This window comes from Dryobates pubescens, chromosome 22 (assembly GCF_014839835.1).
Source record: "Dryobates pubescens isolate bDryPub1 chromosome 22, bDryPub1.pri, whole genome shotgun sequence".
Classification (NCBI taxonomy): Eukaryota; Metazoa; Chordata; class Aves; order Piciformes; family Picidae; genus Dryobates; species Dryobates pubescens.
In genome coordinates, this window is record NC_071633.1 from 15189351 (window position 1) to 15212001 (window position 22651).

The 22651-nt window shown below is 51.4% G+C and overlaps 1 protein-coding gene across 1 annotated transcript in view; it reads right to left on the minus strand.

The window, feature by feature from the left end:
* Positions 1-3688: 3688 nt before the first annotated feature.
* EPS8L2 (EPS8 like 2) overlaps positions 3689-22651 on the minus strand; it is a 41396-nt gene continuing 22433 nt past the window's right edge. Inside the window, exons 4-20 of the mRNA XM_054171888.1 lie at positions 22483-22644; positions 21470-21619; positions 21245-21324; positions 20997-21136; positions 19769-19848; positions 19122-19248; positions 18691-18779; positions 17691-17765; positions 16258-16406; positions 15480-15606; positions 14513-14619; positions 11788-11893; positions 10571-10678; positions 8373-8514; positions 6082-6265; positions 4537-4669; positions 3689-3779 (exon numbers count right to left, since the gene is read on the minus strand). Of these exons, the coding sequence (XP_054027863.1) occupies positions 3708-3779; positions 4537-4669; positions 6082-6265; positions 8373-8514; positions 10571-10678; positions 11788-11893; positions 14513-14619; positions 15480-15606; positions 16258-16406; positions 17691-17765; positions 18691-18779; positions 19122-19248; positions 19769-19848; positions 20997-21136; positions 21245-21324; positions 21470-21619; positions 22483-22644 (2031 nt within the window). The 3' untranslated portion in view covers positions 3689-3707. The remainder of the gene's footprint in view (positions 3780-4536; positions 4670-6081; positions 6266-8372; positions 8515-10570; positions 10679-11787; positions 11894-14512; positions 14620-15479; positions 15607-16257; positions 16407-17690; positions 17766-18690; positions 18780-19121; positions 19249-19768; positions 19849-20996; positions 21137-21244; positions 21325-21469; positions 21620-22482; positions 22645-22651) is intronic.

Sequence of the window (22651 nt, forward strand, 5' to 3'; positions counted from 1 at the left end):
GAGCCCGTGTATCATTTAGACTCTAGAGAAGGCGATGCTGTTGGCATGCGATCCTGTTGTGCTGGGAATAGGACTTGGCTGGTAATGTTGCACAATCTGCCACTTAGTCTTTAAACAGGCTCTTTGGATCATGCTGTTCTTCTCATTTAGTCTGGTATTGTTTTCAGATGTGGATGCTGCCACATTAATTTCCCTTCCTGATGTACAAGGACATGCTTTTGTACAACCTTCTCATGCTTCATCCAGCCCCAAGAGAGGATAATGGAAAGAGGTGTTACATCTAAGTGCTGTTTGAATCCTGTGACCGTGTAGGAAACGTGTTCTCATTGTCTCCAGAATCATCTGACAAGGAATAAAGAGAGTCTCCTTGTACATCCCATCCCTCCTCTTTGTTCTCAGCCCTGCAATCGCTGCCATTGAGCAGAGTTGGGCATTTTTTACTTGCCAGTGCACAATGGAGTCTTGGACAGCATGTGTGCAAATGCTGGCATGTTCTCAGTTGCATGTTTCAGAGCTAAGGGAGATTTCTTCCTCAAGATGATGAGACAAGGGATGTTTTGAACTCAGATGGTGGCTTTCCCAGCATGTGACTGCTAGCACATGTGGAACTTTTCACCTACCCTGGTTTTAGACTTGATTATCATGGTCATAACATTCTTCCTTTTGAATGCAGCCCCCAGGATCAAAAGGAGATGCTGGCTCAGAGCATCTTAGAGCAACAAGTCTTTATGAAAAGCAGCTTCTATCCACTGGGGTTGTGTCCTGTTGCTTTCCTTTGTATCCAAGTGAGACAGAGGAGGAGCTTTTAAGTATAACTTAACTATTTTAATAAATCTTATACAGTGCATGGTTATGTCATTTTATCCTTTGTTCAATTACAGGAATGTACAGTACATTAGAGCATTATCTGCAGCAGTACAGATAAAACAGATGCACAGCTCAGCTGTAGGGATGTTTTGAAAGGTGACTTCTGCAGTAAGGTCTAAGTGATGTATTTACTTGGTGAAAGCCTCCTGTGGCTCCTGGCTTGGCAGAACTCTCGTGTATGCTGCTCTCAAAATCCCAAGCAGCCGTGAATCTGTGTGATTTGTTTGCCTTTATAGCCAAAGACCAGAGTGGTGCTGTGTTTCCTAGCTCACCATTTCTTTTTATTTTAAATAGTTTGCCTCCTGTGCTCCTGACACCGAAGGTTTGCCAGGTGTTCATACCTGCTTCCCATCCCTACCCAAACCCAGAGCCAGGGCTTCTCAGGAGGATTGGCCTCATCATCCCTCCCTGACAAGGTGAGTGCCCTTTGCTGTGACAAGCCAGCAGGGTTGTGCCTAAAACCATCACCCTCCCCTGTAAGCTCCCTGCCTGCACTCTCATCCTGCTGGTGCTCACAATGTCCTGCTTCAAGGTGGAGAAAATGTCTCATGGAAGATCTCTCATCCTTTAGAGATGTTCTTGGAAGAGCAAAAGCAAAGCTGGGAGGTGCATCAGTATCCTTGGATCTCACCACCTGCTCCTCAGCCACTTCCTTACAGCATTTCCCACTAAATGTTCATGGGCAGACCCAAGCTGAGCAAAGACTGGTGCAGGAGCTTCACCTTTCAAGGAGGTGAGAACACTCACAGCTCTTAAAGGAAAGCAAGTGTCAAAGCCTTGGTGGAGCCTTGGGCCTCTGAAAGTGTGACAGAGAGAAAGACAAAGTTTGCCTGCTCAGTGAGCAGCTCCTGCAGATGTGTTTGTTTTGCTGCCTTCCTCACACACAGATGTAAATGCAAACTTGCATCTGCTAGATGCTTGCTTGAGCTTCTCAAACTTTGAGTGAATCATTGATGCAGAACCACTTCATTATGTCTCCAGGAAAAGGGATCTCTCCTCCTCCCTGTTTATAGATGTAAGAATCAGGGGGAATGTCACTGGACAGATACAGCTGCAGGAAGTGAAGAGCATCAGCCTCTACTAAGTTAATTTGATGTGTTTGTCTGTGGCCATTTATTTTGTCTTAAACCAACCTTGCCAAGTGAGTTTTTGCTTCTTGGAGATTTAGGAAGCATTTCAGGTTGCTCTTTGCAATGAGAAGTTGCAGGTTTGGATGAGTGGTGAACACCCTGGGAGGGGCTTTGAGTGTGACTGAATTGGGAACAAATGTCAGAGGCTTATCAGCTCTGTGTTTGAGGCCTGCCTTTGCCAGCACTGCCATTTCCTGGCACAGGATGGGTGCCAGGGGGAAGGGTTGCACAGATGCCCTGAGTCCAGGCCTCTGCCTAAGCGAAAAGGAGCCAGCGTGTGCCCAGGTGGCCAAGAAGGCCTCCGGCATCCTGGCTTAGATCAGCAAGAGTGTGGCCAGCAGGAGCTGGGCAGGGTCTGGCCCTCTGGACAGGGCACCGCTGAGGCCACACCTTGAGTACAGAGTGCAATTTTGGGCCTCTCACTCCAAGAAGGACATTGAGGAGCTGGAGCAGAAGGGCAAAAAAAGCTGGGGAAGGGTCTGGAGAACAGGGCTGGGGAGGAGCAGCTGAGAGATCTGGGGTTGTTCAGCCTGGAGAAAAGGAGGCTCTGGGGAAACCTTCTGGGTCTCTTCAACTCCCTGCAAGGAGGCTGGAGCCAGGTGGGGGTTGGTCTCTTCTGACAAGGAACAAGTGACAGGACAAGATGCAATGGCATCAAGCTGCCCTAGAGATTTAGATTGGATAGCAGAAGAAACTTCTTCATTGAAAGGCTCTCAAAGACTGGAACAGGCTCCACAGGGAGGTGGTTGAATCCCCATCCCTGGAGGGTTTCAGAGCCATAGAGATGTGGTGCTGAGGAGCATGGTTTAGCACCAGCCTTGGTAGAGTTAGGGAATGGTTGGGCTCCATGATCTTAAAGGTCTTCTCCAACCAGAATGATGCTGTGATTCTCTAAGCAGGGACCATCAGGGGCAGATTCCAGTCACTTCATCTGTCACTCACATCCTGCTCCTTTACCCAGAGCAAGCCCATTCCCAGTGCTTACAAGCAGCACTAACTGATACATGTCTGTAAGAAGCAGCCAGGCTTGGGTGATGTGTGTGGCAATTCTGGCCTTGTCCAACAAGGGGGCATGGTGGGGACAGCAGAAGGAGAGTGAATCATCACAGAGCCTTGGCTAGTGGGCTGCAGGGGACATCTGCCACAGAGACTGACATGAAAAGTGGTGGGAAAAGACTTACTTCCCATGGTCCAGGCTCTGCAAACACCTAGGCTGGCTTGTTCTTTGCTGTGTGCTGTGCCCTATCTTCCCAACCCACCCCAGTGAGGGAGGTGGGAGCAGGTTCAGCCCTACAAGAAAAGCTCTGTGGGATGGCTTCTGGCCTGCCTCCAACCACAGCCCTGCGCTCAGACCTTGTGTGAATTCTGACCTGCTCTGATTGCATGCACATAAAATTTCAGTATAAAATATATAGTTACATATATATATATATAAAAAAAAAAAAAGATACTTCATGCAATATTAAAACACCTTTCCCAGTGGGATGTGGTCTTAGTGTCTACCCTTATCAAACAGCTTCCAGGAGGTTGTCACTCGGGTGGCAATTACCCTGCGAAGTGCGGCGCACCGCGGCCTCTCCTCTGGACTTGGGGTTGGGGGAGGGTTGTGTCATTGCTGTCATTCCCTTTTCTCTGCACTACCTAGCACTAAGAGCTGAAATAAAGCAGATAGATTTTAGGTTTGGTTTGGTTTTGGTTTGTTTTTCTCTTTCAGTTAGCAGAATCAATCCTTTCCTGGCGGCGCTTCATGATTTCTTGCAGCTCTGACTCCCCTCTGTCTTTCTAGAATGGAAACAGAAGGCTGAGTTGTAAGTTCAAGTTGTAGTTAAATTGCAATATTTCACTAGTGCTCTAAGAGCAGAGCTGGTTTAGAGAGGGGGGAAGCTGGTTTGAAAGGGGGGAGCTGGTTCGAAAGGGGGGAGCTGGTTTCAAGGAGGTGAACTGGCTTGAAAGGGTGGAGCTGGTCTGAAAGGGTTGAGCTGTTTTGACAGGGGTGAGTAATACTTGCAAGAAGGCAGAGTCATTAGTGGAGACAGAGTGATCTGCCTGATGTATCTGAGGCCCTTTGGAATCATAGAAAGGTTTGGGTTGGAAGTGACTTTAGAGATCATCCAGTTCTAACCCCCTGTCATGGGCAGGGACACCTTCCACTAGCCCAGATTGTTCAAGGCCTCATCCAACCTGCCCTTGAACACCTCCAGGGCAGGGGCATCCACAACTGCCCTGGGCAACCTGTTCCAGTGTCTCACCATCCTCACTTTAATGAATTTCTTCCTGATCCCCAGTCTCAGTCTCCCCTCTTCCAGCTCAAAGCCATCACCCCTCCTCCAATCACTACAAGCCCTTGTAGAAAGCCCCTCCTCAGCTTTCTTGTAGGTCCCCTTTCAGGTACTGAAGCTTAAAAGGCTTCTCAGTCCTTTTAGCTGGTGTGGGGGTTTTGTTTGTGTAGCTTTTGGATGGTTTTGTTTCAGTTTTGGTTCCTAAAAAGTCTTTTCCATGGGCACCCACTCAAGGAGGAGGGATCCAGAAAGCTGCTTACCTCCAGCTGGTTTTTCTCCACAGTGATTTTACTGTATACTCTGTTTCCCTCATCACCACACACTTTCTTCAGCTCCTCTCTGTTGAGGGAGAAGAGCTGAGCTCCAGTGAGGATACCAAGGTGTTCCACTGTCCTGGGAAGACACAAAGTGAGGAGATGATCATTGTGCTACACATGCCCTCTTGCTAAAGGTGAGGAGTGGGAAGCAAGGGGTATCCAAGACTGAAACAGGCTCCATAGGGAGGTGGTTGAATCCCCATCCCTGGAGGGGTTCAAAAGCAGCAGAGATGTGGTGCTGAGGGACGTGGTTTAGAAGCAGCCTTGGTGGAGTTACAGAATGGTTGGACTCAATCCTGAAGGTCTTTTCCAACCAAAGCAATTCTATTCTAGGATTGTATGATAAAAGAGCTGGGAGCAGCTGATGTGCAGCCCTTGCCCTAGGACCATGCCACATGAAGGCCCTGGGGCTGTGCCAAGGTGGCAGCTGTTGGGTAACCCAAGCTGTTGGCACAGACAAGGGAGCCATGAGCGGGTGAAGCCAGTGTCACCCTGGCACCACTCTGCACCCAGCCCTGTGGGTGTTGGCAGGGATTTCACTCCAGTTGCATCATGTTTGGGAGCAATCCTGGAGCTTTTCACTGTGCAGGGTGGGATTGGAACTCATAACCCTTGACCACACGCAGCTTTTTGGTCCTGCCCTGGGGGCTGGGAAGATCTGCAAGTGCCAGCTGAGGAGCTGGCTCTTTGCAACATCTCCAGAGACAGGTAACATTCCTGAAGTTGTGCCAGGGGAGGTTTAGGTTGGATATTAGGAGCAATTTCTTTGCTGCAAGAGTGATCAGGCATTGGAACAGGCTGCCCAGGGAGGTGGTGGAGTCACCATCCCTGAAGGTGTTGAACATGTGGACATGGCATGTCCATGGGGCATGGTTTAGTGGCCATGGTGATACTGGGTTGAAGGTTGGGCTCAATGATCTTAGAGGCCTTTTCCAACCCAAACAATTCTATGATTCTATTTACTTTTCAGCTCACAGCTTCAGTGAGTTCATTGGAGATTTGTCTCCACATTCAGCACTCTGAAACTGGCCAGCTGTGGCCAGACAAGGTCTAGGACACTGTGATCTGAGTTGTGTGAACAACCAAGACCATTCCTTCATCTGTAGCTACTCATTAATAAATGTGTGGACATGGCACTTTAGGACATGGTTTAATGGCCAGGGTGGGCTTAGCTTGAAGGTTGGACTGGATGATCTTAGAAGTCTTTTCCAACCCAAACAATTTTAGGAGTCTATGGTTAGATCTCTTGCTGCAGACAAGGTTTATCTGATAGTGTAGAAGAAATAAAGGGACTAAATCTGGGCAGGAAGGGGCTCTGAATGCACAGGTTGCACAGCCTGGAGTTCATATGATTGGAATCAACATGCAACATGGCTCTGTGAGTAAACACAAGTGACTTGTAATCCAGCTGCAGAGCTGCAAGCTGCCTCCCCCACTCCTTTTTCAGTGAAGCACCAGCACTTCATAAAGTACTAAAGCAGATCTTACTCTTTGCTGAATGACTTTGCCTCCAGCCAAGCTTTGACTTCTTCAGTGGTGGAGTCAAAAGTGAGGGGCACAAAAGCTTCCTGAGGCTTTTCCACTTTGAAATGCCTATGAGGAGGCTGAATCTTATTGTTTGTGATCTTCTTTAGCAGCTCATCGTTCAGCTCGTCCATTTGATGGATGAGTTCTGGGGAAAGAAGGCAGAGAGTAGGGAAGGAAATCAAGTCTTCAAATCCTGTTAAATGAGTGTGCTTGCAGGGAAAATGGGAGGAAGATCAGCCTGAGGCTCAGTGTTTTATGAAACACACCAAAGGGAAGTCCTTACTTTTGTATTTTAAAGGGCAAGCTGAAGGGTTTTTAGAGCACTAGGCTGAGCAGTGACATTTTGACCATCAGGAGCAAATGTGTGAAGGGAGATTGCTGCAGTCTGGAGGCTGGAGCAGCCTGGGGGAATCTTCCCTTTCTTCCCACACCAACAGTCTCCACTTCTCTCAGCTTTTGACACCTCTTTTGCTCTTGGGGAGAAACCTAGATTGCTACAGTTCTTCTCCAGAAGAACTTCTTCACAAAATAACAGCCAAATGCTCCTTGTCCACACAGTGATCACTGAATCTAAAGAGGTGCTTAAGCTTGTGGATGCCTCCTCCCTGGAGGTGTTCAAGGCCAGGCTGCATGGGGCCTTGAGCAACCTGGGCTAGTGCAGGTGTCCCTGCCCATGGGATGATCTTTAGGGTCCTCTCCAACCCAGCTCATTCTATGACTTACCCAGTTCTGATGTCACTAACCTATCCTGTTCATCACACCTCCTCCAAAGGATGTAAGCCCCCCTCCAAACCAACTAGTAGACATTTACTGGAGGGTGTAAAACCTGCTCTGACAGTGTCTATGCTCCCACCAGTCCCTTTCTCCTGTCTGCTCTTGTGTTTTTGCTTTGCTTTGTCATCGTCTTGATTTTCAGTTCCTTAGCTCCCCTCAGGCTGTTGAAATAAGGAAATTACCCTGCAAATTTAGCAGCAGGAGGGGAAAACCCCAGACCACATGAGAGAGAGGAGGTCAGGAAGGCCTGTGACTATCTGTGCCAAAAACATGGTTGCCATTTGTCTGTGCCCCTGTCTTACCCATTATTTTCTTCTCATTGTCCCTTTGCTGTCACCTGATGTGACCAGTCCTGAGGGTACCTACAACTAGGGTCTTGTTTTGGAGCTGTAGCCTTGCACCCTCTGCTTTTCAGTCCTCTCTGTTATTTCTTATAACCAATTTGCTGATCCAAGTCCTTACAGCTCCAGCCTTTGCTATCCAGATAAATAAAAGTGGCAGGAAACATGAAATGGGAGTGAGCAGCACACTGCTAAAACTCCAGAGGGAAGGCAAGGGAAGGGAAGGGAGGAAGGAAAGAAGGAAGGGAAGGGGAGTGGAGGGGAGGGGAGGGGAGGAAGGAAAGAAGGGAGGGGAGGGGAGGGGAGAAAGGAAAGAAGGGAGAGGAGGGGAGGAAGGAAAGAAGGAAGGGGAGGAGAGGAAGAAGAGAAGGGAGAGGAAGGAAAGAAGGAAAGGGAGGGGAGGAAGGAAAGAAGGGAGGGAGGAAGGAAAAGGGAAAAGGAAAAGAAGCCACCAGGACAGAGAGAGCAGAAGCATGTGCTCACAGGAGCCTTTAAGTTAAGTCTGAAATGCAAAGGCATGGTGTCAGGCTGGTGTGTGTGGTGGCAGGCTGGGGGGTGAGGTGGCAGGCTGGGGTGTGTGGTGCCAGGCTGGTGTGTGTGGTGGCAGGCTGGTGTGTGTGGTGGCAGGCTGGGGTGTGTGGTGCCAGGCTGGGGTGTGAGGTGCCAGGCTGGGGGGTGTGAGGTGGCAGGCTGGGGTGTGAGGTGGCAGGCTGGGGTGTGAGGTGGCAGGCTGAGGGGTGAGGTGCCAGGCTGGGGTGTGTGGTGGCAGGCTGGGGTGTGTGGTGGCAGGCTGGGGGGTGAGGTGCCAGGCTGGGGGGTGAGGTGCCAGGCTGGGGGGTGAGGTGGCAGGCTGGGGTGTGTGGTGGCAGGCTGGGGGGTGAGGTGCCAGGCTGGGGGGTGAGGTGCCAGGCTGGGGTGTGAGGTGGCAGGCTGGGGTGTGTGGTGGCAGGCTGGGGGGTGAGGTGCCAGGCTGGGGTGTGAGGTGGCAGGCTGGGGGGTGAGGTGGCAGGCTGGGGGGTGAGGTGGCAGGCTGGGGGGTGAGGTGCCAGGCTGGGGGGTGTGGTGGCAGGCTGGGGTGTGTGGTGGCAGGCTGGGGGGTGAGGTGCCAGGCTGGCAGAGGCGGTGCAGCACACGTACGTTCTTTGGCGTCCTGGGGGGAGTTGCGCGACAGCATTTCGCTGCCCCATTTGTCCCCGGCGTAGCTGGCGGGCAGCTTGTGAGTTGGGCTGGATGGTCCATATCCCCTGTGGCTTGGGTCTCCTTTGTACCACTGATTCGACTGAGTGATAAGAGAGAGGGGGAAAAAAAAAGCCTTGAGAATTTGGGGTTTGCCCATTTTTCATGTCCTTAAACTTTCTGTCTCCCACCCACGAGAGAAAATGGATAGACAAATTGTTCTCCCTGCGCTGATCTGGGAGACCTCAGGTAGAGCTGCATGGAATGTAACAGGTGAGTCCTGGGGGAATGAACAGAACCCAAACTAAAGGCATTTACCCCCCCTGGAGATGTCCCACAGAGAGACAGGCTGAGTTATTCTTCACAGAATAGAATCATAGACTGGTTGAGGTTGGAAAAGACCTTGAAGATCACTAACTCCAACTGTTCTCTAACTCTGCCAAGGCTGGTTCTAAACCACGTCCCTCAGCACCACATCTCTGCCTCTTTTAAACCCTTCCAGGGGTGGGGATTCAGTCACTACCCTGTGGAGCCTGTTCCAGTCTTTGAGAACCCTTTCAGTGAAGTTTCTTCTAATGTCCCACCTAAACCTCCCCTGGGGCAACTGGAGGCCATTTCCTCTCATCCTAGTAGTGATTCTAGACTACTGCTGTGGATGTCTGCTCTCATGTGTGACTTGGCTTTTTGCTCTGCAGAAATTCATGCTCATAGGAGTTCCTCATGAGGCAAGGGAAGCAAAAGGATTTTTATCTGAAGAGAAAGCAAAGAGAAATCCCCTTTGAAGCTCAGGCAGCACAGCTCAAGGAACTGGATGTTACGTGGGGCTGCTGCCAAGTGCCCAGAGCAATCTGGAAGGAATTTTTGACCATTTGGATTAAACTAACAGGGCTTTTATCCACAGGCCTGCTGGGGCACCTTATGCTTTGCCCAAACTGTGAAATAGCAAAGTGGGGAAGCAATTCCATGCTTCCTGAGGGTATTCAGAGCTCTCCAGCTCCACATTTTTGCAGTGCAAGGTGCTTGAGAGCAATGCTCACTTCATATTTCCTTAGCTGGTGTTGCCATCTGCTTCCTCTGCAGGAACTTGTTCCTGCTGCTGAACTGGACTGGGTGAGGGAGCTGTCTGTGTTTAATTCATGCCCCCCACCAAAATCCTCAGTGTTTTCATGGCAAATGAAAATGTGCTTTTAGAGCTGTGGCAGCACTTGTAGCCTGCTCACAGCACAGCCCTGGAAGCAGCAGGGTTTTGCACAGAGGAGGTGGAAAATCATAGGCTGAGGAGTAGGTGGGTTTGTGGGGGGGAAGCACTGGGAAAAGAGGGAATATTTTCAGCCCCTGTAGCCAGCATCTGAGACCCTTCCTCTTAGGATGACCATCACAGTGCTGGGCTTGGGATGGGAATCTCTTTGAGCAGGATCTCACTTCAGAGCAAGCTGCTGCCTGTAGCCTTGTGCCTGTCCCGGGCACTGTTGGCAGCATCAGAGCAGGAGGAAGCTTGAGGCTTCTGTATGGATCATAGAATCACAGCATCACAGGGTTGTTTGGGTTGAAAAACACCTAAGATATTAAGTCCCACCTAAGACCACCATGGCCATTAAAAAGATACTAAGTCCAACCTAAGACCACCATGGCCATTAAATATTAAGTCCAACCTAAGACCACCATGGCCATTAAACCATGTGCAGTGTTGCCATGGCCACATGTTTCTTGAACACTTCCAGGGATGGTGACTTCACCACCTCCCTGGGCAGCCTGTTCCAATGCCTGACCACTCTTGAAGAAAAGCAATTGTTCCTAATGTCCACCTGAACTTCTCCTGGCACAGTTTCAGGCCATTTCCTCTTGTTCTATCACCTGATACAAGGGAGAAGAGACTGACTCCCAGCTGGCTCCAACCTGCTTTCAGGGAGTTGTAGAGAGCAGATAGGGAGGACAAGCCTTGTCTGGGGAGGGGGAAAGTAAGTGGTGGCAAAAGGGGAGAGTTTTCTCACAGAAGCCTCAGGAATCTCCAGGATCCTGGTTCATCTGCTTGTAAGGGTTCATCCTGACTTGTGCAGAGCACCCTAAGCCCTTGCAGGGAGGTCTGATGACAGGATTATTCTCAGAGGGTGATTACACCCTGCAGTTGACTACCAGTTAAATACCACCTGGCCACAGACCTGTTCCACCTCTTCCAGTTTCACCACATCCAGGATGTTATAAGGGACATAACCAGCCTGGCCGCTCCGGTTCAGCAGCTTCCACCACTGCTTGTTATCTTCCAGCACCTGAAAGAGGGGAAAAAGAACTTGGCCAGTGAGAACCTCAGGTCTCTGCTTTACATGAGCAGCAGAGAGTGGAAATCAACCACAGATAAATGTGGAGTGCATGGAATAACATCAGTGAGGCCAGGAGCTGTTGCACTCATCTGAAATTCAGGTCTGGAGTCTTTCATGAAAAGCACCAAAACTTATCCTAATGGTGACAGCAGAGCATCTCTGGGGCAAAATGGACCTGGGGTGGGGAGGAACTCATCATTCCTACTTAATTTGAAGGCTTGGGTGGAGAGGAACACAGTCCAGTTCAACCAGGGCAAGCGTAGGCTCCTGCACATGGGGAGGAACAAGCCCCTGCACCAGTACAGGTGAGAGGTGACCTGCTGGGAAGCAGCTCCAAGGAGAAGGACCTGGGAGTGCTGGGGGACAAGGAGTTGCTCATGAGCCAGCAATGTGCCCTTATGGCCAAGAAGGCCAGTGAAGAAGAGTGTGGCCAGCAGGCTGAAGGATGTTCTCCTCCCCCTCTATTCTGCCCCAGTGAGGCCACAGGTGGAGCACTGTAACTGGTGCCCATTACCCCTTGTTCTGTTACTGGGCACCACTCAGCAAAGCCTGGTCCCATCCTCCTGAAGCCCATCCTTGGAGTATTCCTCAGCATTGATGAGATCCCCCTCAGGCTTCTCCAGGCACACAAGTCCCTCAGCCTTTCTTCATAAGAGAGATGTTTTGGTCCCCTCATCATCTTTGTAGCCCTTTGCTACAAGTGGTTCCATGTTCTTCTTGGGCTGGGGAGCCCAGAACTGCCAGCATTCTCCAGCTGCCAACAGTATTGTGCTAAGAGAAAGGTCACAAAAAGGAAGCTTTCATGGAAAACAACTTTGGAAGGGCAGAGAGGTAATCAAGACCCCAGGCCCAGCAAGTGGCTGTACCCCAGGGACTTGTTTTCCTTCCTCCTCATTGCTAACAAAGATGTGGCCGATGTGTTTCAGCCCAACAACTGACACATGCATGCAGCCAGCCTGCTCCAGCTCCGTGGAGAACCCTGGATCTGAGCACACCTTTGTGGTTCTGCTCAGAAAGCACCCTGTGAAAGGGAGCTTGCACTTGCACCTTCAACCTACCTCCAGGATTTCATCCTTCAGCACCGAGAGCTCGTTGGCATTGCGCGCGGTGAAGTCGTAGCGGATTTTGGCGTATCTCTTGGGCAGAGCCTGTGCCTCAAAACCCCTGCAGGAGAGTGGAAAAGGAGTTTTACTGCAGGCCCATCCCATAACTGGGGCAGTGTAATTGGGTGGCAGTGCCGATCTGCTGGAGGGTAGGAAGGCACTGCAGAAGGATCTGGCCAGGTCGGATCCATGGGGTGAAGTCGTTGGGTTCAACAAGGCTGAGTGCTGCGTATTGCACTTGGGTCACAACGACCCCATGAACACGGGGGGCTGGGGGCAGAGGGGCTGGAAAGTGCCTGTCAGAAAAGGACCTGGGGGCGTTGGTTGACAGCAGCTGAAGATGAGCCAGGGTGTGCCCAGGTGGTCAAGAAAGCCACCAGCATCCTGGCCTGGATCAGCAAGAGTGTGGCCAGCAGGAGCAGGTCAAGGATTGTCCCCCTGGATGGGACACTGCTAAGGCCACAGCTGGAATCCTGGGGTCAGTTTTGGGCCTCTCACTCCAAGAAGGACATTGAGAGGCTGGAGCAGGTCCAGAGTAGAGCAACAAAGCTGGGGAAGGCTCTGGAGAACAGGGCTGGGGAAGAGCAGCTGAGGGACCTGCAGTTGTTGAGCCTGGAGAAAAAGAGGCTGAGGGGAGACCTCATTTCTCTTTAGAACTCCCTGAAAGGAAGTTGAGCCAGGTGGGGGTTGGTCTCTTCTCCCTTGTATCAGGTGATAGAACAGGAGGAAATGGCCTGAAATTGTGCTAGGGGAGGTTTAGTTTGGATATTAGGAACAATTTCTTTGCTGCTAGAGTGGTCAGGCACTGGAACAGGCTGCCCAGGGAGGTGGTGGAGTCCCCATCCCTGGAGGTGTTCAAGAAACGTGTGGACGTGGCACTCTGGGACGTGGTTTAAGGGCCTTGGTGGTGTTGGGTTGGTGGTTGGACTGGATGATCTTAGAGGTCTTTTCCAACCTAAACAATTCTATGAGTCTTAATTCCCAAAACATTTACAGTATGGAAAAACTCTCTTGCTTTGCTGAATGAGGGCAGGTAGGAGCTGCTCTGGTGCACCTTCATGGACCTTTCTGCTTATGACCTGCACTTGCCACAGAAATCTCCTGAGTGCCCTAGGCACAGTGGGTCAGATTCCAGTTCGTGGCACATTCTGTGTCACTCAGTGCTTCCAGTGCTGGTTCTTAGCCTGGTATTTTTCCACTGCCAAGCTCTTGGCTTTGGTCAGTGATTTAAAATCTGTCATGTGTGGAAATCTGGCTCTCTGCTTTTGCTCCTGAGGTGCTGCAAAGCCTGACTTTTGGACTAAAATCCTGATTAATGGGCTGAAAAGCAAGCCCAGCTTGCTTAGTTGTGGTTCATTCTGCTGTCTCCACTGGGTACCTTTTCTGGTGGTCTGGAAAAAGCTGAAGCCACTGGTTCAGTGGTTTGATGTCACCCCTGGGGCTTTAGTGTTGTCTTTAGCTTGCTTGTTTTGAACTAGAGCAGGGCAGATTTAGATTGGACATTAGGAAGAAGTTCTTCACTATGAGGATAGTGAGGGGCTGGAACAGGTTGCCCAGAGAAGTTGTGGACACCTCATCCCTGACAGTGTTTAGGACCAGGCTGAATGGGGCTATGAGGAACCTGGTCTGGTGGAAGGTGTCCCTGCCCATGGAGTGGGAGTTGGAACTAGATGTTTTTAAGCTCCCTTCCAGCCCAAAGCATTCTGTGATTTGGGACAGCTCTTGGTCTAGTCACAGCTATGTGCAATATCTAACTTGTAAGTCTGCAGTCTTGGAGCAGACTCTCAGATTGAATCCATTGGTCAAGCAAGGGAATGGTGGCCTTAACCCAGCAGTGCCCTGGAGGCAGGGAGGAGAAGGAGAGCCCCAGTTGGGTAGAAATTACTTCTTTTGTCACATTCCAAAATGTAAATGAGTCATGAGGAAAGAGGTGAGGGTGGAGGAGTTTGAAGCTAAGGTGGACTTGGTAAGCACCAAGGATTTACACACTGATCTTTGCTGGTTATTGTCACAGTGCTTGGGGCTTTGGTGACACTTGTCTGCAGCCAGAAGCCCTGGTGGAAATGAGAGCCCTGGTGCATGGGTGTTCTTGCTCAGGGAGGGTCTCTTGGCTAGGAAATGAGTTCCAAGTGCTCTGAATAAAGCATGAGTGCGGCAGGAAATATGTTCCTTCATCTGAGCAGACAGCTGGTTGAGGTCTCCTCTGGGCTGAATCACTGTCCCAGCCTGCCCAGACAGGTTGTGGAGTCTCCTTCTCTGGAGAGATTCCAAACCCATCTGGGCCTTGTGATCCTGGGCAAGCTGCTGTGGGCGCCCTGCTTTAGCAGGGGGCTTGGACTGGATGATCTCCAGAGGTTGGCTCCAAGCCCACCATGCTGTTTTTGGTGCAGTGACCTGCTGAGACCAGGCTGTTCTTCCCCAGCACCAGGACTTTTTGGCAGCCAAGTGTTCAGGTGTGCTCAGGCCCTAATGCAGATCCCTCCCATGAGCAGGTTCTTTCTGTGCAGGGTCCGGTGGCTTTAGAATGAGCAGAGAGATACCAGATCCTTGAGCTCTCTTGGCCTCAACCAGTCAGAATCAACAACAGCAGAGAGTTTGCCACGTGCTGGTGCTGTGGTGTGTTGCAGAGGGTGCTTATGAGGTCAGAAGGTGGCAGCCCAAAGTGGTGCTGCTAGGTTACCTGTGAGTCACGTTCTGTTTGAAGGCGTCCGCAGCTTGTGTCTGCTCGGCAGCCTGGCCGCGCTTGAGCGAGGAGTTCCGGTAAGGGTAGCCGTTGGCTGAGGAGAGCTGGGAAGGTAAACATGGAGTCAGTGCTACCAGCAAAGGGGAAAGCTCTGTCAGAGGAAGGGAGGTGGCTAATGGTAGATGAAAAGCCTGGCAGCTTGTGGAGGTGATGAGGAAGAAACGTTCTCCAGGCAAACCAAACCATGGGGCTCAGCAACGAATTGAGTCCTGTTCCCCGGAGAGGAGGAGGTGAGGCTGCCCTTTGCTGGCCTTTTGTTCATTCCATATTTAACTGCAGGGACCAGAACCAACTGAGTTTTCACAGCACATTAGAGGTTGGAAGGGACCTCAAGAGATCATCGGGTCCAACGCCCCCTGCCGAAGCAGGATCACTTAGGGCGGTTTGCACAGGAATGCATCCAGGTGGGTTTTGAAAGTCTCCAGAGAAGGAGACTCCACAACCCCTCTGGGCAGCCTGCTCCAGGGCTCCATCAGCCTCACTGTGAAGAAGTTTCTCCTCATGTTGAGGTGAAATCTTCTATGTTCAAGCTTGAACCCCTTGTTTCTTGGCTTATTAGTGTGCTTCACTGGAAAGAGCTTGGCCCCCTCCACTTGACACCCACCCCTCAGACATTTATACACATTGATGAGATTCCCTCTCAGTCCTCTCAAGACTAAACAGCCCCAGGGATCTCAGTCTCTCTTCATAGGGGAGATGCTCAAGTCTCCTAATCATCCTTGTGGCTCTCTGTTGGATACTTTCCAGCAAGTCTCTGCCTCTCTTGCACTGGGGAGCCCAAAACTGGATGAAGTATCTTGAGCCAGCTACTTGTTACACACCACCCCAAGCTCCACAAATCCATCTCTCACTCTGAAAAACAGGGAGGGAGGGGAAAGAGGATGAGCAGGGGCTCAGGACTGACCTCTTCTTGCAGGTGTCCGATGTCTATTTCCCAGGGAGCTCCTCGGAAGATTTCCATGGGGGGTTCCCAGCCGTTGCGGAACTTGGGGATGTAGGTTGGGATGTTTGCTTCTCGTGGCCATTCAGCTCTAGGACATGAATTTAAGGTTGGAGAAGATCTCCAAGATCATGGAGTCTCTTAACCCAGCACTGCCAGGGCACCACTAAAGCATGTCCCTCAGCACCACATCTCCAGGGCTTTGAAACCCCTCCAGGGATGGGGACTCTACCACTGCCCTGGGCAGCCTGGGCCAGGCCTTGACAACCCCCAAGGAGAAGAAATTGTTCCTCATGTCCAACCTAAGCCTTTCATGGGGCAGCTTGAGGCTGTTTCCGCTTGTCCTGTCACTTATTCCTTGGGAGAAGAGCCCCACCTGGCTCCAACCTCCTTTGAGGCAGTTGGAAAGAGCCAGAAGGTCTCCCCTCAGCCTCCTTTTCTCCAGGCTCAACAATCCCAGGTCCCTGCTCCTCACTAGCCCTGTTCTTCAGACCCTTCGCCAGCTTCACTGCCCTTCTGTGGACTTGCTTCAGCCCCTCAGTGTCCTTGGAGTGAGGGGTCCAAAACTGAGCCCAGGATTTGAGGTGTGGTGAGATTTACAAGGAACATGTCTCTGGAAGCATGGCAGGAAGCAGCAGGGACATCAGGGCGTCCTTGGCCCTCTCACACCACTATATTTGGCATCCCCTTTGCCTTTCTCAAGAGCTTGGGGAACCTGGTGAGATGGCAGCTCTGTCCTCACCTTGATCTGGTCCATGTCTCTCCCAGGGACTCCCAGAGGGTTATCTCTTTCGGTGTCAGGTGTCCTCGGACGAAATCTGTGGCGTCTTTCGAAAGCAGAGGGCTCACGACAGACCTGGCCAGCTCGGGGCCACCACAGCTATTGACAATCTGGATTAAACACAAACAGGAGAGGGTTTTGCAGGAAAGGTCCAAAATCTCAAACCAGCACAAGCACACAGGAGCAGAAATCAAAGAGAGAGACCAGAGAGGGCAAAATATCAGTGGCTCTGATCCTGTGGAGTCCCTACACCTGCCCACTGCAAAGGAAGCCAGTGAGCTCCAGGGTGAGCACCTCAAACCCCAGGCTAATTCACATTTAGACCTTCCAAACTTCTCCTCTGTGCATTCATATGGAAGGCTGTGGTTTCACAACATGGTTTGCTGCCACTTGAAAGGGATGTTGGATTCCCTTCTAGCTTCTTTTTCCAGTTGGGATCTCTGCTTCCTATTTTCAGTGCAAATATTGAGCTGTGTTTGCTGGAAGGAATCACAGTATGGTAGGGTTTGGAAGGAACCCCTGGAGATCATTGAGTCCAACCCCTCTGCCAAGGCAGGGTCACCTACAGAAGGTCACACAGGAACACGTCCAGGTGGGTTTGGAATGTCTCCAGAGATGGAGACTCCACCACCTCTCTGGGCAGCCTGTCCCAGTGCTCTGCCACCTTTAAATTAAAGAAGTTCTCCTCATGCTTAGATGGCACTTCTGATGTTCCAGCTTGTGCCTGTTACCCTTTGTCCTGTCACTGGGCACCACTGAACAAAGCCTGGTCTCATCCTCCTGATACCCACCCTTAAAGTATTGATCAGCACTGATGAGATCCCCCTCAGGCTGCTCTTCTCCAGACAAAACAAGCCCCGGTGCTCTTAGTCTCTCCCTGTCACAGAGATGTCTGAGTCTCCTCAGTGCCTTTGTAGAGCTTTGCTGTACCCTCTCCAGCAAGTCTCTGTCCTTCTTGAACCAGGGAGCCCAGAACTGGACAAAATACTTCAGATGTGTCCTCACCAAAGTAGAGTAGAGGGGGAAGAGAACCTCCCTTGGCCTACTGGCCACACTCTTCTTCATGCACCCCGGGATTCCATTGGCCTTCTTGGCCACAAGTTAGATCAGGCAGCTTCCCAGTGGGAACCCCAGCTGGTTTGCCCTTTTGTTCCCAGTGAGACATTCCTGGGATGGAAAGATTCAGATTTGCTCAGGTTTGTGTATTTAGCTTAAGCTGGAGAACAGAGCAGAGGCCAGAAACACTGGTGGTGGTTCTTCATGGCTTTCCCAAGAAGGTTTGAGCCTATTGTGATTGTCTTCTAACCCTCCTGCATAACCTGGCTGCTGTAGGTGTGAAACCAATGTTAGAAATGAAAAGTGAGTTCACAGGGAAACCTGTGAGGAATATTTACCAGTTCCAGTGGGCCAAACAGGAAATGCACCAGCTCAGAAGCACTGGGGTTCTGGATGTGCTTTCTCAGTTTGGCCTGAAAAGAGAAATAGACCAAGTTTAACCCTAGCCTGACCTTGTCTTCTCTTCTCTGTTACATGGAGGGCTTGCTGCTGCTTGGCATTTGCTGTAGTTCATAACAGCCTGCAAAGTACAAACCCCTCAAACCTGGCATGAAGAGTGACTGGGGATCAGGAATCATTTATAGATCATTTCTCTTTTGTACCCATTTCTAAGGGTGCTGAATTTAAGGAGGGGTGGAGAACCTACTGTGTTTCAAATCATAGAATCCTTTTGGTTGGAAAAGATCTTCAAGCTCATTGAGTCCAGTCATGCTCTCACTCTAGCCAGTCTCATGCTGAAACACATCCCTCAGCACCACATCTCTGGGGGTTTGAAACACCTCCAGGCATGGGAATTCAACCACCTCCCTGGGGGCCCTGTTCCAGGGTTTGGGAACCCTTTCATGGAAGAAGTTTCTTTTAGTCTCCAACCTAAATCTCCCCTGGTACAACCTGAGGCCATTTCCTCTCATCCTGTCACTTGTTACAAAGGAGAAGTGGCCAACTCAGTACAACCTCCTTGCAGGTTTAAATGCCACAAGGGAATATCTAGGGTGGGCTCAATGAGCCTGTGCAGAGCTATCAGCAAAGTGGGCACAGCACTTCTTGGCTCTTTAAGCTCAAAGCTTCACAGATGCTTTAAGCCAGGACTATGTCTGGAAGGAGATCCAGGCATTGCAAGGCTCCTGGCTGCTCAGTCCCATCCTGGCTTTCCACTTCTAGTTTCAGTTTAATAGCTTGACCCAAGAAACCTGCCCAGGCCTGACACAGTCTCTCTTCTTGGGTTCTGAAGGATCTGCAGCTGACCCTTTTGTCCCTTGATTAGTGTTTTCAGTTCAGATTTCACTTCCAATGTTTATTGCTGTGCTAGAAGGGGAAGAGAAACCCTCTGTCTCTTACCAGGAGGTTAAAAGCCAGTTTGGTTTTCTGGAAGCAGTCAATGAACTCTGCCTCGCTTGGGGGTCTTGCTCGAAGGGTCAGCATGCCCTCTTTGATGAGAAAGTGGAGAGAAAGACACTTTGATTAGAAGATCCCTTTCCAGGGAGGTTTCATCTTGTAGAAGACACAGCAAGAATGGGTGTTGGGGTTAGAACTACTTAAAAGCAAGGGGTCAAGAAAAGCCACCAGCCTTTCTCTGTGTTGGAGGCTTCACTAGGCTTTGTTTGCTCTATCAGAGGTCCCCACAGGCCACCAGCACCTTTCAAACTGGTGTGGCTGTGTTGGGTCCAGAGCTGTGCTGCTGAATCAGCCTGGCATTGCTAGGGTGGGAGCTGAGGTCTCCTCCCAACCTTCATCTGTGCCTCTTGTTTGTTCTTGCTGCTGCACTGTACCTGCTGGCCCTTTCTTCTTGTTCTTCTTCCCTTTCTTCCTCTGGTTGAGCTGTCTGAACGCCTCTGCAGCCTTCTGAAGCCTGGCCACAAACACTTCAATGTCATCCAGGGTGCAGTTCAGGATTTGCTGTCAGGACAGAAATGCAAAAAACAAAACAAACCCCAAGGTGTGAAGGAGCTCCCAGCTGCAGGCAGCTGGGAAGCTGGAGTTGTCTCCTGGAAGAATGCACAGGGATGGGGAATCCAGGCATGAAATGAAGCTGAATTCATCACTTTCCAAGCACAAAGCTGTGCCTGCATGTCTGTTGTGCTCACCAATGTGACAAGTGACCCCTGCTAATGGAGGTCTGCAAAACCAACCCCCAGACCAGACCTGAAACCAGCAGAGCTCCCTCAGGTCAGCAGAGTTTGGGACTGACCCAGTGCTGGAGCTTTGCTCTTGACCACCTTAGCCCTGTGCGTGGTTGGTGGCAGTTGACCAATGACTCAAGAGTGCACACGATGTCTGCTCAGGGAGGAGGCTCTTGCTTCCTCCTTCTCCCTCTTGACCTTGCACCACAACCTCCCTGGGCAACCTGTCCCAGTGTCTCCCCACCCTCAGTGTCAAGAATTTCTTCCTGATCTCCACTCTCAATCTGGTGACCAACCGTTTCTTTCTCAATCTTCTGTGCTAGGATGGCTCGGGACTCCTCGTGGTCGTGAGAGCTGGAGCTTCGTCGTTCATAGTCTGCAGAGAAGGGAAGGAGAGGAGAAGCTGTTTACTGTGAGGCTGCAAACATTAATGCAGGGAGCCATGAGATGGGAACTCCCAGCTTGCTTGTTTGTTCTGGCTGCTGAGAGCACCTCAGGAGATGACAGGAGGCGATCAAAGCTGCCGATTCAGTCTTGCATGGTCACGGCACCTGCCCACCCGGGTCAAGACGCTGCCTCCTTTCAAACAGAGCAGTGAATGAATCGTGGAGAGCTGCCAGCTACAGGCAGAGACCTGCAGGCACCATCTCCAGCTGCTGTGAGTCACCAACTCCTTTGCTTTTCATGAATCTAAGCTGACTTAAACCCACAGAGGGGCTGGAAGGCCACTGCTCACTCCATGTGTGTGTAAAGTAGGAGTATCCTGAAAAGAGCCAGAACTTATCCTAATGGTGACAGGAGAGCATCTCTGGGGCACAATAGATCTGGGGTGGGGAGGAACTCATCATTCCTACTTAATCTGGGTGGAGAAGAACCCAGTGAAGTTCAAGAAGGGCAAGCCAGAGGGTCCTGTACCTGGGGAGGAACAACCCCATTCACCAGTACAGGTGAGAGATGACCTGCTAGGAAGCAGCTCCAGGGAGAAGGACCTGGGAGTGCTGGGGGACAACAAGTTGCCCGTGAGCCAGTAATAGGCCCTTGTGGCCAAGAAGGCCAATGGTGTCCTGCAGGGTATGAGGAAGAGTAGCCAGCAGGTCAAGAAATGTTCTCCTCCCCCTCTACTTGCCCTAGTGAGGCCAGATCTGGAGCACTGGATCCAGTTCTGGGCTCCCCAGTTCAAGAGAGACTGGGAACTACTGGAAAGAGTCCAGGGGAGGCTCTGAAGATGCTGAGGGGCCTGGAGCAGCTCTGTGAGGAGGAAAGGCTGAGAGCCCTGGGGCTGTGGAGCCTGCAGAAGAGCAGCCCCAGAGGGGATCTGCTCAGTGCTCAGCAAGAGCTAAAGGGTGGGAGGCAGGAGGCTGGGATTTGGTGTCTGTGTTACTCCTTCACTCAGTGGAAAGCCACTGGGCTTCACTGTGCCTCAGCAACACAGGGGCTGAAATGTTCACAGGCCATTTGAGGAGGGCTGGGTGTCCAGGCTCACGATTCCCTGTCCCCACACAGCCTCCCTGAGCACTGCAGTACCTGGGTTGTGCTGGGTAGGGGGTGCCACCCGGTTCCTGTTCATCCCTGAGCCTCGCATGTCGTGCTGGATGGGGATGGGAGCTGGCCCTTGAGGCGGGGGCAGGATGGATTGTCTCTGCTTGATCTTTTCTTGGTTTGCTCTGCAAGGGAAGGAACACAGGCTGCTGGTCCCATCTCTGAGGGTGGTGTGTGACTGCCCCAGGTGTAACTGGGGCTTCTTCTTTTGAAACAAACCCTGCAGTGCTTACTTGAGTGTCTGTGGCCTTATCTTCTTCCCGTGCTTGTGGTCTGCCAGGGCACTTTCGATGTCCTCATGAACCAGCTCCGCCTCAAAGACAAAAGAGGGATGTTTGGAAGGGCTTTGCTTTGGGAAAGGTTGAGGGCTCTGAGCAGGCAGAGGCAGAAGGGGTTGGCAGGGGGCTTGGTGTGTGTTGTGCTCCTTGTTTCACACCAGCACAGGGGGCTCTGCTCACCTCCACCTCATCACAGTTGAAGAAGTGGATGTCAGGTTTGTGCTGCTCCGAATCCTGGCACACCAGGAGGAGGATGGAGGAGTAACGCATCTGGTTCAGCACTGTCTGGCAGTGCTGGACTGTGGGCAGGGGGAAGTCCTCCAGCTCCTCCTGCAAGAGAAAGAGAAAAGGGTCAGGAAATGGGAAGTGACTGAACCAACAAAGTCTCTGAGGAGACACCTGGCAGAGCTTGTGCTTCTCAGCAGTGGTTTGCTGGGCTCTGCATGCCAAGGTTTGCAGAGGGACAATGGCTCGGGACCGCAATGGGAGTGAGAGGAGTGGCAAACAGAGGTGAGCTCTGCTTCTGCTCCAAGTCACAGGATCACAGATTGCATCAGGTTGGAAGGCAGCCTTGAAGGTCATTTTGTCCACCCCCCCTGCACTCAGCAGGGACATCTCCAGCTAGAGCAGGACCCCAGCAAGCCCGACCTTGAATGTCTCCAGGGATGGGGCCTCAACCACATCTCTGGGCACCCTGTTCCAGTGTCTCACCACCCTCATTGAGAAGAACTTCCTCCTAATGTCCAACCTAAATCTACTTTGCTCTAGTTTCAAACTAGATCTCCCCTGCTCTAGTTCTAAACTCCCTGCTCCATGACCTTCTCTGGCACCAAGGTCAGACTGACAAGTCTCTAGTTCCCCAGGTGCTCCTTGCAGCCCTTCTTCTGCCCTCACCAGTGCTCAGCCCAGGGGCATGATCACTTCCTTGATCTGCTGGGCACACTATTGCTGATCCAGTCCAGGATGCTGCTGGCATTCTTGGCCACCTGAGCACACTGCTGGCTCATGTTCAGCTGGCTGCCAGCCAGCACCCCCAGGTCCTGTCAGCCATCCCCTGCACACCCAGGGGTGGATTTTGATATGGAGTCCCCCTTCTTTGGGCTCCCTAGAAGTGCCTTGCCAGGCAGACTGAGAAGGGGCCATGCTGTACCCCATGTCTCAGCCCCTGGGTAGCTTCAGGGGGCTCTGGGTACCTGTGACTCGCAGTCCAGCAGCCGGATGGACTTGTCATTGACTTGCAGCAGCATCTCCTGCGTCCAGATCTTCTCCTTGGAGTTGAGCAGGATGAGCTTGCGGATCGCGTCGTCCACTGTCACGATGGACTCGCTCTTGTCCATGATGAAGGTGGCCAAGTGCTGAGAG